At 30.3% G+C, this 14449-nt stretch overlaps 1 protein-coding gene across 1 annotated transcript; it reads left to right on the top strand.

Moving 5' to 3' along the window:
• The first annotated feature begins 7174 nt into the window (after window positions 1-7174).
• On the top strand, window positions 7175-9948 carry LOC145566427 (uncharacterized). Its single transcript, XM_081625851.1, has 8 exons — window positions 7175-7219; window positions 7320-7455; window positions 7718-7903; window positions 8492-8595; window positions 8679-8771; window positions 8849-8950; window positions 9408-9770; window positions 9865-9948. The coding sequence occupies exons 2-8, from the start codon at window positions 7374-7376 to the stop codon at window positions 9946-9948; spliced, it is 1014 nt and encodes a 337-aa protein (XP_081481977.1). The 5' UTR covers window positions 7175-7219; window positions 7320-7373.
• Window positions 9949-14449: the final 4501 nt, after the last annotated feature.

Raw genomic sequence — 14449 nt, 5'->3', positions numbered from 1 at the left:
TCTTGTTACTTGTAGCATTACGAGTGTACTCACTGTGATAGATAATTAGCAAAGTTAAATATTTTCTATAAAAGTAAACTTTATACTTGCTAAAATATATAAAACTTACTCAATAAATGGTTGTACTTCGTCACAATTATTCAGCACATAAAAGTGAACTTCTTCCCATTCCTTTGTAGTAAGTAAACGAGGACATTCCTTCCCAAATGTTCTACCTCTTGTATCAAATATAGGTAGGATATCAGATGGAAAAATTTCACGATCATCATAAATTCTATCTTGTTTGTTAAATCTTGTCTCTATATCCTCCATATATCTTGCACAAAATGTCAAGCATTCCTCTAAAAGATAACCTTCTGCAATGGATCCTTCTGGGTGACCTTTATTGCGTACATACCCTTTTAATTTTCCAAGATACCTATAAAAAAATTAAACATTACATATTTATTTATTATTATTACTATAAAAAAATAAAAATAAAATGAAAACTTTCTACCTTTCAATGGGGTACATCCAACGATAATGAACTGGTCCCGCAATCAAAGCTTCACTTGCAAGGTGAATGGGTAAGTGTAGCATGATAACAAAAAAAGGAGGAAAAATTCTTTCTAGCTCACATAGGGTAACCCCAATTTGTTTTTCGAGTTTCTCTAACTCATCAATCTTTAAAGCCTTAGAACATAACTCTTTGAAAAAGGTGCTCAACTGAATAAGTGGAGAAGACAATGATTTAGGCCAACCACGTATAGCAAGAGGCAATAGATGCTCCATAATAACATGATAATCATGGCTTTTTAATCCAGAGAGTTTACGTTCTTTAAGGAGGGAATTTTTTGAAATATTTGAAGCATAGCCATCTGGAAACTTCACACTAGTCAAAAAATTACACAAATCTCTCTTTTGCTCCAAAGATAATGTATGAGGAGCCGGAGGTAGCTCTTTTGATTTATCGGGATGTGTTATAGGGTGCAATGACTTTCTAATTTTCATTTCCACTAGATCAAGACGTGCACTCAAATTGTCCTTAGTTTTTCCTTCAATATCCAATAGTGTACCAAGTAAAGTTTCACACACATTTTTTTCTATATGCATTACATCCAAATTATGACGTATCAAAAGACTACTCCAATATGGCAATTCAAAAAAAATGCTCTTCTTTCGCCATAATTTCTTTTGTTTTGTCTTTTTCTTATCACGCTTTCTCTTTTTCTTATTACATTCAGCTTGTTCAGCATCAATTTGCTGTAACACTTCCTCACCGGATAATGGTCTAGGCGCAGGTCTCAGCTCTTGTTTCCCATAAAAGGTTCTTCCATCATATCTCCATTTATGATCTAAAGGTAAGAATCTACGATGACACATATAACAATGTTTATTTCCATTTGGTAACCACTCAGAACTAGTATCGCTATTACAAGACGGACAACCAACAGCTCCTCCCGTTTTCCAACCTGATAAATCACCATAGGCAGGATAATCACTTATAGTCCATAACAAAGATGCATGCATTTTAAAGTTCTCTTTCTTTGAAGCATCATATGTTTCAACACCAACTTCCCAAAGTAATTTTAGCTCCTCTATTAAAGGTTGCAAATAAACATCAATCTTATCTTTCGGCCCCTTAGGACCTGGTATAAGCATTGAAAGAATGAAAGAATGCTGCTTCATACAAAGCCATGGAGGTAAATTATATGGTATAAGAACTACCGGCCATGTACTATGAGCAATATGACCATTTCTAAAGGGACTAAACCCGTCACTTGCTAACCTAAGGCGAACATTTCGAGGTTCGGAGGCAAATGAAGGATATTTTTCATCAAAAAATTTCCACGCTTTAGAGTCTGCTGGATGCCTCATTATACCATCAGGATCATCAACACGCTCATCACTATGCCATCTCATACTTGCTGCAGTTTTGGATGACATATACATTCTTTGAAGCCTGGGAATCAAAGGAAAATAACGCATTGTCTTTCTAGGAGTCCTTCTAGGCTTACATTGTGATGTTGAAGATTCATTATTACGTTCATCAATTTTCCATCTAGAAGCATGACACTTAACACATTCATCAGCATTAGCATGATCCTTCCAGAATAGCATACAATTATTAGGACAAGCATCAATTTTGATATACTCAAGGGAAAGGCTCTTTATCATCTTTTGAGCATCATAAAAAGATTTTGGCAGAGTGTTACCTTCAGGTAATGCTTCCTTAAATAGATCAAGAATCATAGACAAGCTTTTATCACTTATTCCACCTAAGCATTTTATGTGGAATAACTTAAGCAAGAAAGAAAGTTTTGAGAATTGCTTACAACCAGGATACAACTTTAACTCAAGATCACCCATTAGTTTGTAAAAGTTTTTTGTTGCTTCCGGAGGATCTTTGCTTTCACTCACACCAATTGTCTCGTCCCCCACGACATTGTCAGATTGTACTCCAAAGGCATCATGTAGCATATCAGACATGACATCATGCTCGTGCAATTGGTATTCATATGACTCATCTATAATATTATCAAGAATTGTTAAATCATCAACCCGTTCTCCATGTCGCAACCAACGTATATAACTCTTAACAATCCCAAATTTAAGCAAATCTAACTCTATTTCGTCTCTACATTTTCTTCTTTCATTGTTGCATTTAACACATGGGCAAGGCACTACAGCTTTGGCATTCTTTTGTGAAAAAGCAAATTCTAGAAACTCTTTTACACCAATCTTGTACCTAGGGTCACTTTTTTTATATTGCATCCACTCGCGATTCTTTGACACCATGATCTCCTATATAATTATCATATTAAAATGTTTTTTATTAGTTTTTTTTTTCTTTTTTTTTTAAAAAAAAATAAAAAAAAATTTTGAGGCAAGCATGTATAAACAAATTAATTACATTAAAGATGTTGTAACATAACTGCAAATAAATAATCACAAAATGAAGCGAACAAAATTCAGGAAAATATACTATTTATAGCACATAAATGACAATTACATAATCAATTATACACAACACAAAAACAATGAAAAGAGTACTTTCAAGAACAAATCTTTCTCCAAATAAGTAACAAATCAGGTGGTTCTCTTTGTGTTCTTTTTGAAAAAAACTAGAAATACTTCTTTCTTGGGATCTCTTCATTAAATTAGATTTTTGAAATCTGTAGCAATGTAGCATTATTAAGTGATTAAGCTTGTGTTTCAAAAAAAAAAGGGGTTATTAAGTTTGTATCAGAACATATCATTATTAATTTATTTCATAGTTGCAAGTTCAATCATCATTACAACTTCAATTGAATTAAAAAAAAATAGAACTTCAACTAGGCAGTAGGCAATTGGCAGAATCAATTCAACAATCAACCTACTTCACTACTTGAAATCTACAATTCAATTCAATTATTCAATTTATAATTGAATTCATACTCAAAATCTCAAATTCTAACCATTTAACCAACAAAAAACAGAAACCAATTGAAACAAAAGAGAAAGGAAAGAACTCAAGAAGAGAACCTTAATTGGAGCCTTGGAGGAGTTGGAACCCGAGAACACTGAACAATGAGCACCCCCTGAACACCGTCACTCCCTCAGGTCGCCGACTTGCCGCCGAGAAGAACTAGAGAAGAACTCTGTCTCGGTGACTCTGTTAACTCGTGGCTGAGCAGGGAAATTGAGGAGTAGAGAACTTGAGAAGATGAACTTCAACAAAGCACAAAGGAGATGACCAGCCGTCGCCGGTCGCCGGATCTTGAGTACGTGCTAAGATAGAGGTTATTTCACTTTCTATAAATTTTCTATAAATTTTCGGGGCTAGTGCTGTTGAAATTGAAGATATGGGAAGATTTGGTGGGATGTTTTGGTTTATGGGGAAATAGTGGCGGTGGAAGATACTAAGGCCAACATTGTAGGGGTTATTCACTTTTTTTTTTTAATACTTGTAAGGTCTATAAATCTATAATACGAGTATACAACATTAGGGATGTCCTTCTATTTTATTTTTAAAATTGGTATTTATTTCTTTAAATTTATGTAATAAGTCCAATACAACAAACATACTATATATATTTATTGTAGACTAAGCTTATAGGCTTATAATATAAAGTATTGTTAGTAAGAGAAAAAAATAACAAAAAAAAAATTAATGTGGTTGGTAGGAAAGAAAAATAATATAATACTTGTTAAGTGGGTTAGTGTGAGAGAGAAATTATAAAATAATGATGGATTATTTCCTAATATAGAAGTGTTGCAATTAATATGAAATGGAAGGAATATAACACTTTAAATGATTAACACGTGTGAGTTTTTATAGACTTTGAGGGTTTGTTCACATTTATTGAACTGAGCAGAACTGAATTGCACTGAACTGAAATGATTGGAACTGAACTGAACTTAATATATTGGAGTTGAATTGAACTGATTGGAGCGGAGCTGTACTGAACGGAACTAATTGGAGCTGAACTGAATTGAATTGAACTGAGCTGTAATGAATATTTTATGAGAGAAGGAAATTAGGAGCTGAACTGAATTGAATTGAACTGAGCTGTAATGAATATTTTATGAGAGAAGGAAATTAGGAGCTGAACTGAACTGATTGGAGCTAAACTGAATTGAATTGAAATTAAGCTGAATTGAACAAGCTATAAGGCGAAACTAGCTTATGTGTAGATGAATGAGAGTATAAAATTAACAGATTTCCATATATTGACTAAACTATGACACTACATACAGACACTAAGGGCCTGTTTCGATATTTACTAAACTGATTGGAGCTGATTGGAGCTGAACTGAACTAAAATTAAGCTGAAGTTAAGTTGATATTAACTTAGATTATGTAATGTGAATATAACCAATTTGTTATAATGAAATTTGGGTGTGATAGTTGCACAATAAATAAAATTGAGTAGTAAATTATTATAATTACATATGAAATCGTTGGAAAACTAATGTAACTTCAAGCTATCTAAAAGTTTATGTTTTATACGACACATAAGACAAGAGTTTATGTTGTACACTTGTAATACCCTTCTCTATTTCATAATAATCGGAACAATTTGACTGATATTTGTGCGAAGAAATGTTTGTATATTTAGGGCTTGTTCATATTTACTAAACTGAGCTGAACTGAACTGAACTGAACTGATTGGAGCTGAACTGAACTGAACTGATTGGAACTGAACTGAACTGAATTGAGCTGAAATGAATATTTTATGTGAGAGGGAAATTAAGAGCTGAACTAAACTGAACTGAACTTATTGGAACTGAACTGAACTGATTGGAGCTGAACTGAACTGAACTGAACTGAACTGAAATTAAGTAAATGTGAGCAGGCCCTTAGTATAACAATTTGATACAATGATAATTTACGTAAGACAAATGCAAAGGTATTTTACATAGCAACACATTTTTTTTATGTATTGATAAAAACCTTTAGTTAAATTAAGTAAACAAACAGTGCAATGAAAGTCAACTCATTTTGTATAATGTAAGAAAGTATGTTGTATAATGTTAATGTATATTGTACTCTAGATCTCAATCTTTTCCCATCCCATACAAAAGAACGGAGGAAAGCAAACAAATATAATAAGGCAAAAAAAAAAAAAAAAAAAAAAAAAAAAAAAAAAGAAACCCCAACACCTTAAACAAAGCCCTTCGTATGTTCCGCCATTATTTCCCCAAAAAGAACAACCCACCAAATCTTCCTAACTTATCTTCAATTTCAAAAACTCAGAAAAAAATGGAAAATAATAAAATTCTTGATCATCTTGGCGGAATTACGATCCAATGTGAAATTTTCGAAATTGAATTAACCCCAAAAATTGAGAAGGAATTTTTTTTTATTTTCATCTGTTATTCCCTCCTAAAATTTTCACAATTAAAATACAAGTATGTGGTAAATAATCCCCTTGTCTATCCTTTTTTATTAAATTTTTCTCCTATAAATTTACACTAAGCAATCTCAAAATTTAGATTTAAAATAAATCTTACTACTCGAACTCAGAGAAATCAGACGAAGAAAATAGCGATTGGAAGCAGTCGAATTTGATTTGTTGGAGTACTTATCACCGTCCAAGGTAATTAATATGTTTAATTCATCAATAGAAGTAATTTTTTTTGTTGTTTTTTAATTATTTTGAATATGATATTTTTAATTATTTTGAATATGATAGTATTCTAAATTTTTAGATTGAACTACGAATTTATTGTGATTTATAGTTTTTAAATTAAACTACTTTGAATGTGAATTTTAATTGAATGATAAAATGTATCAACTTTGAAGTTTGCGGTCTACTATTATACTATAACGAATGTTTTGATTATTGGTTGAATTTTGGTGCAAATATGTGTAGATTAATGATTTTTGTGAGATTTGTCGTAAGACCATACCCATACCGGATTACCGAACCGCCCTTTCGACTATGATTGAGAGTCCCTATTTCTCATATTACCCATCATTTTTATTTTATGTATAATTAAAACACTAATAATTATTCAAACAAGTATGTGTATTCGAGTGATAATTAAAGAAAACAGAAAGATTGTGGGAGTAGAGAGAAAAGAAAGAAAAGGGTGAGTGTTTAGTCAGGGTGATGCTATTTTGGGTGGGAAGCGTAAGTTCAATGTAGATACTCTGTTTGGCTATTTTTTTTTTTTTTTTTTGAGAGACTGTTTGGCTATTAACTTTGATTAAGGTATGAAATTTTGTTTGTTTGGTTGAATAGTTGACAAACTAATTTTATATGTAGGTTCAAATACATAAAAGACAATTTTATGACATTTAAGGTTTCTTAATGTGTCAAATCGACAAATTAATCCAGGTTTTAAAATATTATTTGGTTTAAATAATTTTACAAGGTTTTGATTTATTGTAATGATTTTATTCATGCACATACTTACCGTAGTTTATAACTTTGATTTCTAATAGTTTTTCTTCTTTAGCTCCAATATGTCAAGATCAGGAGGAAAGGCTCATTCAAAAGAAAACTACATAGCTCAAAATGAGTACGAAATACAAAGACTCAAGACAATTGAAGAGAACAAGACGAGGATGAAGACTTTGGGCATTAAGCGCATTGCCGCTTCTTTGACAAGTTTAGTAGATAGCTCAAAAGTTAAGAAAAGTAAACAACAGTGTAATGCATCTCTTGAGAAAGATAGTGATTATGTACCAGATGAGAATGACGAAGTTGAGTATGAGAAGGAAACTCACAATGTGACTTCAAATAAGAAGGTATTGACTTATTTTTCGTAAAGTTTTTCTTGGATACTATCTAAAAATCATGCATTATATTATATTTGGTTACCTACTCTTTATTAAAATAAAAATTCAGGTTAAAATTAATGAGAACAAAGAAAGGGATCGAAGGAGCAATCTCATTCCACCAATGTCAATTGCTAGGTTATTAAGATCAAATAAAAAAAGACAGGCAAGACAAGGAAATAAAAACGCAGATAAAACCGGAAGAGGTATACAAGGTTTCTTTTTATACACTTACATTTATAATTTCGTATACGATCAGGATATGCATTAATATTTCATGAATTTTTAAATTTTAATACTTGCTGGGATTTGTAAGAAGAAATGATAATGAAAGTAGTTGTCAATCTCAAGGTAAATTTATTGTTTATGTTATTATTTTCACTATACAATCATCCATTTTAAAATATTCATGCGACTTCTCAATTTTGGCATATTCTACTAACTTGCCCCAAAATGTACTTAATATAGGACGAGATGAAGCGCAACACTCTGAAAACAATAATGATAATGATTTGCAAGGTCGAGAAGGTGATAACAGTTTAGATCAAACAAGAGATGACATTACTTTAAATGGACAAGAAGATTTCAACAATGCAGACATGATTAGAAGTTATGATGATGAAATACCTATAAATGAAGGAGAAGACAACAATGGTATTATTTGTTATTTATTCATGGTTTTTATTTACAATGCACGAATTAATACATTTCATAATGTTTTTATATTATAGGAACTAAAAAAAAGAGAAAAACTTATAAGACTAACAATCCTAGAGGCCCTACAAGAAATCTTCAAATGGCAAAAATGAGACCCGGTGAGAAAAAAAAAGTGGATTTTAACATAAAAGGTCAGCCGATTGGTGTGAATAGGGCTTGTTTGGCAAATTATTGTGGTGCTCTTGTACGAGATCCTCTTAACGCTCCACTTTTTGAGGTGAAAGTATTTTCACATATTTCGAAAGAAAATAAGGAGAAGATGTGGCAACTTGTTTTGGTATTTTTTATTTTATTTTATACCTTGATACAAATAGATTATGTTTTTCTTGCAATTTTTTTTTTAGTCACTAATAACTACATTTCTATGTATTGTAAAGGAAAATTTTGATATAGGACTTGAGGATGACGAGGATGAAGAGGGACGTGAAAAGAAGTTAAAAGAAAGAAAAAAGTTTATCATGGAATCTTTGAATAAGAAGTATAGGAATTATCGCGGAAGATTGAAGAATACTTATTATGATACAGTTGGTACAGATGAAGATCGACTTAAAGAGGAAAATATGCCTCCAAATGTTGATGAAAATGACTGGAAATGGCTTGTTGAATATTTTGGGTCAACAGAATTTAAGGTATAGTATAATGTTATCATATATTTGTTTTTTTCTTTTTTAGTTCTCGACATTAATTATATATTACTTTTCATATTTTAAAGGCCATAAGTAAAAGAAATGCTGACAATCGATCTTACCAAGATGCTGGACACACTGCTGGGACAAAGAGTTTTGCTCAAAAAGCCGAAGACATGGTAAACTCTTTCCCTTTTTTTTTTTTTTTTTTTTGCAAAAAAAAGTAATTTTATGATGTAACTTTTTATGATATCAGTTCAATCGTGACAAAGTAGTGCCAAGCATGTTGGATTTATACGAGGAAACTCATTCTAAAAGTGATAAAGCACCTATCACTGAAGTGGCAAAAGAAACCATGGTAAGAATTTACGTAGTAGTAAGAGTAATATTGAAAAATAATACTATATCTATAATGTATTACAAAAGCTAATGAACAAATCTTATCAATAACTTAATTCATCGTATTTTCATTTTTTATTCCTATATTATTAAAGGTATTCTGAAAGTTAATTGTGGAGGTGGTATATGTGTTGTGATTAAAATGATGTTGGAGTTGTTTTATGTTTATTGTGTGACAGCAGGTTGAAATGATTATACTAAAGTTGGTTTTCAGTCATATTATAAGGGAAATGCTGTCCAAATTTATGTAGAAGTAAAGATACATTTTATTTGTTATTAGTTAAAAAGACTTGTGGCCTTTATTTTCTCTATAGGATCAATCTAGTATATAATTAATTGATTTCATTTGTAATTATTAGCGTTTTTAGTTTTTCCCCTTTTTGTATAATCTTACATCAAATTTTTTTTTTATACAGTCAAAAATTAAAGATCTCCTTATGCAACGTGAGGCAGGAGAAATAGACATGACCGATGAAGAAATCTATGCAAAAGTTAAGCCCATTGGTAAACGTGGTCGTTATCGTGGCAAGGGAGTCAGTCCTTCTATTACATCATTATATGGGACATTTGGTGAAGGAGAAAAGTTACGCAAAGAAGCCGATGAAGCAAAGAATGAGGCAATAGAGGCTAAACAAGAGGCAAAAGAAGCTAATGTGAAAAATAAAGCCCTAACTAAGAAGATGAGAGGCCTTCAGAATGAAATGGAGGTCATGAAAGATTTCATGGGGAATATTTTGAACCATCTAGTCTATGATTTGTCTGAAATAAATATGGATGAGGTAAATTTCATTATTTAATACTATTATATGATTATTGGATTAAATTTAAAAAATAGTTTTTGTTTGTCATTGCATACTAATTATGAAAATATAGGTTAATGATAACGAGGATGACGATGAGGAAGATAATGAGAATGACGATGAAGAGGATGATGAAATTCAAGTAGATGAAGTTTAGTAGTAACATTTATTTTCATTCATTGTAAGTTCTAGTGAACTAAATTTTTTAATCTTTCTTTGGATGTGATAACATTTAATTATGATCATTTATAGCTTTGTTCTAATTTTTTTTTTATTTTATGAATTAGTCATCTATACTTATTTAAATCTAATTTTTCATCATTGTAACAAATATTTAATTTCATACTTTTCAATGACAGGAAACTATATAATGAAGATGGCTAGAGATGGAATTGGAAGAAATTGAAGAAAATAATGTTGTTTTCAAGCTTATAGTTTTAGATTGAAAACTCTTTTGTATTCACATTATCCAATTTTTTTTAAAATTATTTTGAAGTTAAGTAGTTTAGTAACTTAAATAAATATTTTTGGATCAATAATGTAATGACTATTAAATTATTAATAATAATGTCATTTTTGTTTGATTTAATGAAGTCAACTTGCTTTACATATGTTATATTGACATGATGATAAATCTTTTAAAATGATTTTGCCTATAAATGTACAACAAAAATAATATCATGACATAAGAAATTCTTGTAATATAAATTTCTATACATTTCGAATTAATATATTAGAGGCATATATAATGTTTTTTGCCTCTAAAAACCTTTTATGTCAAATTTCTAATTTGTATCTAAATATCATTAGCATTAATATACAAAATTGCATCTAATTATATTTTGAGACAAAACTATATGATTGCTTCTAAATGTATATGGTATTTAGAAGCAAATAGATATAATGCCTCTGAATATATTTTGAGGCAAAATTATAAGGTTGCCTCTAAATATATATGGTATTTAGAAGCAAATTTTCATAATGCCTCTAAATATATTTAGGGACAAGATTATACGATTGCCTCCAAATATATTTAGGGGCAGGATTATATAGTTGCCTCTAAATATACGGGTTTTTAGAAGCAATGCATTGTATTGCCTCTAAAAGAGGCTTAGAGGCAACCATCAATTAGCGACAGAATTTTTAGAGGCACTTGATTAATTATCTCTAAAAGTTATTAGAGGCAACATCATTATTATTAGAGGCATTTTTTACTTGCTTCTATAAGTAATTTTTTTTGTAGTGTATGGTTGGAAAGATCTTGAAAAATTCTATCACTTGAGATAAAGAAATGGAACTATTTCTGGGCGTAAGGGCTATTTCATATACCATCTTTAGGACGTGGTACGTTACACTTTATCCTTGAACATCCTTTACATAAACTCTTACTTCTTTAGGTTTTTAGATTCACTTAAAAAGAAAATTATTCTTAATATTTTTCTTAGATAAACACCTTAATGAATTAACACTTTATACTTTAAATGCATAAATAAATGAAATGCAAAATGCAATTAATCCCCCTTTTTTATAACCTATCACCTCACAAGTAGGTTTGGCTTTCTAATATGGAGTAATGAAATATTTAGGGCTAATTTAGTACCTAATATCGTCATTAATCCTATTGGTAACATCACATGGGAACATACACATTAGTTTTCATAATAATAATAATTAAGGAAATTAAGAAAGGAATAAGGATAGTACCTTGAGCTAGATGTAGCTATTTTTTGGATAACCCCTTTTTCTTATCAAGGATTAAAAGATGATAACTCCTTAATTAAAGTGAAATAAGAGAGACTAAATGATATTTTTTGGAGTTTTTGAGATATTAAAAGAAATTAGTGCAAAATAAAGCTAATGAATCTTTTTTTTTTATTAAGGTCATAAACTTGAAAAATAAAACTAAATCCTGAGAGATAAACTTTTTTCGGTTTTAATATACACTAGGAACACTTAAGCAATTAAACTAAATTTTTTTTAACAAGGATAATAAAGAAAAATAATACTTGAACTTAAAATATTTTTTTGTGGTTTTTTTATAGAAATTAAAGATAATAACAATACTAAAATAAAAATGACGACTTAATTAGATGATGCTATTTATAAGCTAATAACTTAAAAATAAAGCTAAATTAGAGATATTTTAACTAAAGCAAAAGATTAGAGGAGAATTTCTTAGAGAGAATTTTTAGAGAGAGAATTAGTAAGAAATTTTGGTGTGTTAAAATGAGAAAATTAGGGGGTATTTATAGGAAAATAAAGGGGTTAATTTGTAAATAAAATAAAATAAATAAAAGGTAACTCAAGGATTTAAATGGTAAATATCAAGATTTTGGAAATAATGAAGATCTTGATATTAAATTCTTTTGTTTTTTATGTAACAAACTAATTAATTAGTTTTACAACACTTAAACTGATAAAATAAAGAAAACCGCAACTAAATCATACTCTAATAATGATATGTAAAAAAAAAATAGGTTCTAAAATGCCACGGCATTACAAAAATAAAAATGTACATAACTAAGTCACGTCAAAACTCAAAAATACTCACGTGGTATACGTATGACAGAGTACCTAAACCTACTAAGTGATTATTATACTCACCAAGGTACTAAAACAACACTTATAAAATAAATAACTCCCTAAGATGTCAGCTCTGAAAGTTACTCAAAGACATAAGGTTACAATACTTGTAGGGTCAGACAAAATATCTTCAGAGCTTATATATAAAAACAAAAATTAACGTTTGCTGTTATTAGACAATACACATAAATTTACCAAAGAACATCTTACTATACTACGAAATCTTATACGCACGAGCATTACAAACAATGACCCTTACTAAAAGAGTATAAAGTGAGGTAAATTATATAAAGTCATGAATTGACATGGTCAAAGTAAAAAAACAAAAAAAAAAAAAAAAAAAAAACTATGTGAAACCATACAACACAAAGTTGACATGGTTAAGAGTAAAAATCATTCCCTTAATCGGGCAACCTTAAAAGGGTATAAACCTTTAAACTATCTTACCCTAAAACACAAATTTATATTTATTACGGTGGTATTATTTCAATATTGACGATGACAAGAGATACAAAATTAGATCAAAACAATAGAATATCGAATAAAATAGGTATCTAAGTTCATGTCGGCGACATAACTAATCATAATGGTGAATAGTGTTTTAAATAGTGTCAAATAGTGTTTAAATAGTAGTATGCAATATGTGATGCGTATGAAATCCAACTATTTCAATTACCGTCAGATAAATATTGATACAATTGGTCCAAATTGAAATTTATCGGATCCAATGTTTAACGTGGGGGAAAAAAGGTAGCATTATTTCACTATTGATAATTGTTCATCAAAATTAACGAAAGGATACAAAAACTAGACCGAAATAAGCAAGTCACAAAAAAATAAATAAGATAAAAAAGAAAAGTAAAATGAAAAAAAAAAACAAAAGGAAAAAAACGAAACAACAAAAAAAGAATTAAAAGAATGTCAGAACCATAACTTCTTTCCACCAAAGACAACGAAATCTAAATGATCAGGTGCAGGCGCAAGATCCGAAATGTACGCCGCCGCATACAGTAAAACATAACCAAAAGCGAAATAATTGCTCCACTATATTTACTGAAATACAGATAGTATTATTGTAATGTATGCAAAACATTCCTACATTCTAATTATCAAGTTTCCACTACCCCGCAAATCGCTCACGTCCATATATCTATTATGTTAGAAAGTTACTGGTACAATTGGCCCGAATTGAAATTCATTGGATCCAATAAAATTGAGGAAATATATATATAAAAAAAAAAAAAAAAAAAGGTAGTAGTATCTTAGTTCATGGCTTATAGTACTAAAAAAAAATGTACATTCAAGGAGGTCCCTTTAGTGCTATGGCGTGTAGTACCTTTTTAGGTGTGGTAAACTTTGTTTCAGGAAAGGAAATATTTGTCATTTCCCTACCTTGGTTGGGAATGAATCTTTGAAGTAGATAATGGACTTTATAGGTAAGATGGCCAAATAATAGAGTATTGCGCAAATCGTAAAAATCACTAGATAAAATAAAAAGGTACTCTAACACTCTAAATGAACATACCAATATACTTACTATACTTTAAAGGGTTAAACAATACTTATTTATAACGAAAATAACATATTCCCCTGACGAGATAAAAAATATCGTACTTTTATACTATACGATTGTTATACATACACAAAAAAAATATGGTATAAAATACCCACTTTTTACTACAAAAAGAAGATTACCCTTATCCAAATCTCCATTCACCACTTATTTCTTATCTTCTTCTATCTCCCTCCTTACTCGAAAAACCAAACAAAACCACCACTAATTTCGGCCACCATGTTTCAAGACAACCAGGAAGATCAGGCAGTCTTCTCCTTCGAGGAAGACATGAGGATAATCAAGGGAGAGAAGGGAGATTAATCAAGGGCAACACCTTTGTTCAAATACAACTTGTTGACAAACCAATTAGTCGGAAAAGAAAAGCTAAGAAGATAATGGCGTCTCAGGAAGAAGTTAACGAACTTAGGAAGGACGTGGCCAACTTAACTGAATTGATGAAGATTATGGCTCTTCAAATCAATGACCCTGTGAAGCAACAACAAATGTAGCTCATGCAAGA

Source organism: Chenopodium album, chromosome 11 (genome assembly GCF_948465745.1).
Source record: "Chenopodium album chromosome 11, dcCheAlbu1.1, whole genome shotgun sequence".
Lineage (NCBI taxonomy): Eukaryota > Viridiplantae > Streptophyta > Magnoliopsida > Caryophyllales > Amaranthaceae > Chenopodium > Chenopodium album.
This window is presented reverse-complemented; position numbering and strand designations above follow the sequence as displayed.

Excerpts from the sequence above, each read along its gene's own strand:
- LOC145566427 (XM_081625851.1), top strand. The coding sequence starts at position 7,374 with ATGTCAATTGCTAGGTTATTAAGATCAAATAAAAAAAGACAGGCAAGA. Across the intron at positions 7,456-7,717 it reads CGCAGATAAAACCGGAAGAG|GACGAGATGAAGCGCAACAC; the intron begins GTATACAAGGTT and ends TACTTAATATAG. Across the intron at positions 9,771-9,864 it reads CTGAAATAAATATGGATGAG|GTTAATGATAACGAGGATGA; the intron begins GTAAATTTCATT and ends ATGAAAATATAG.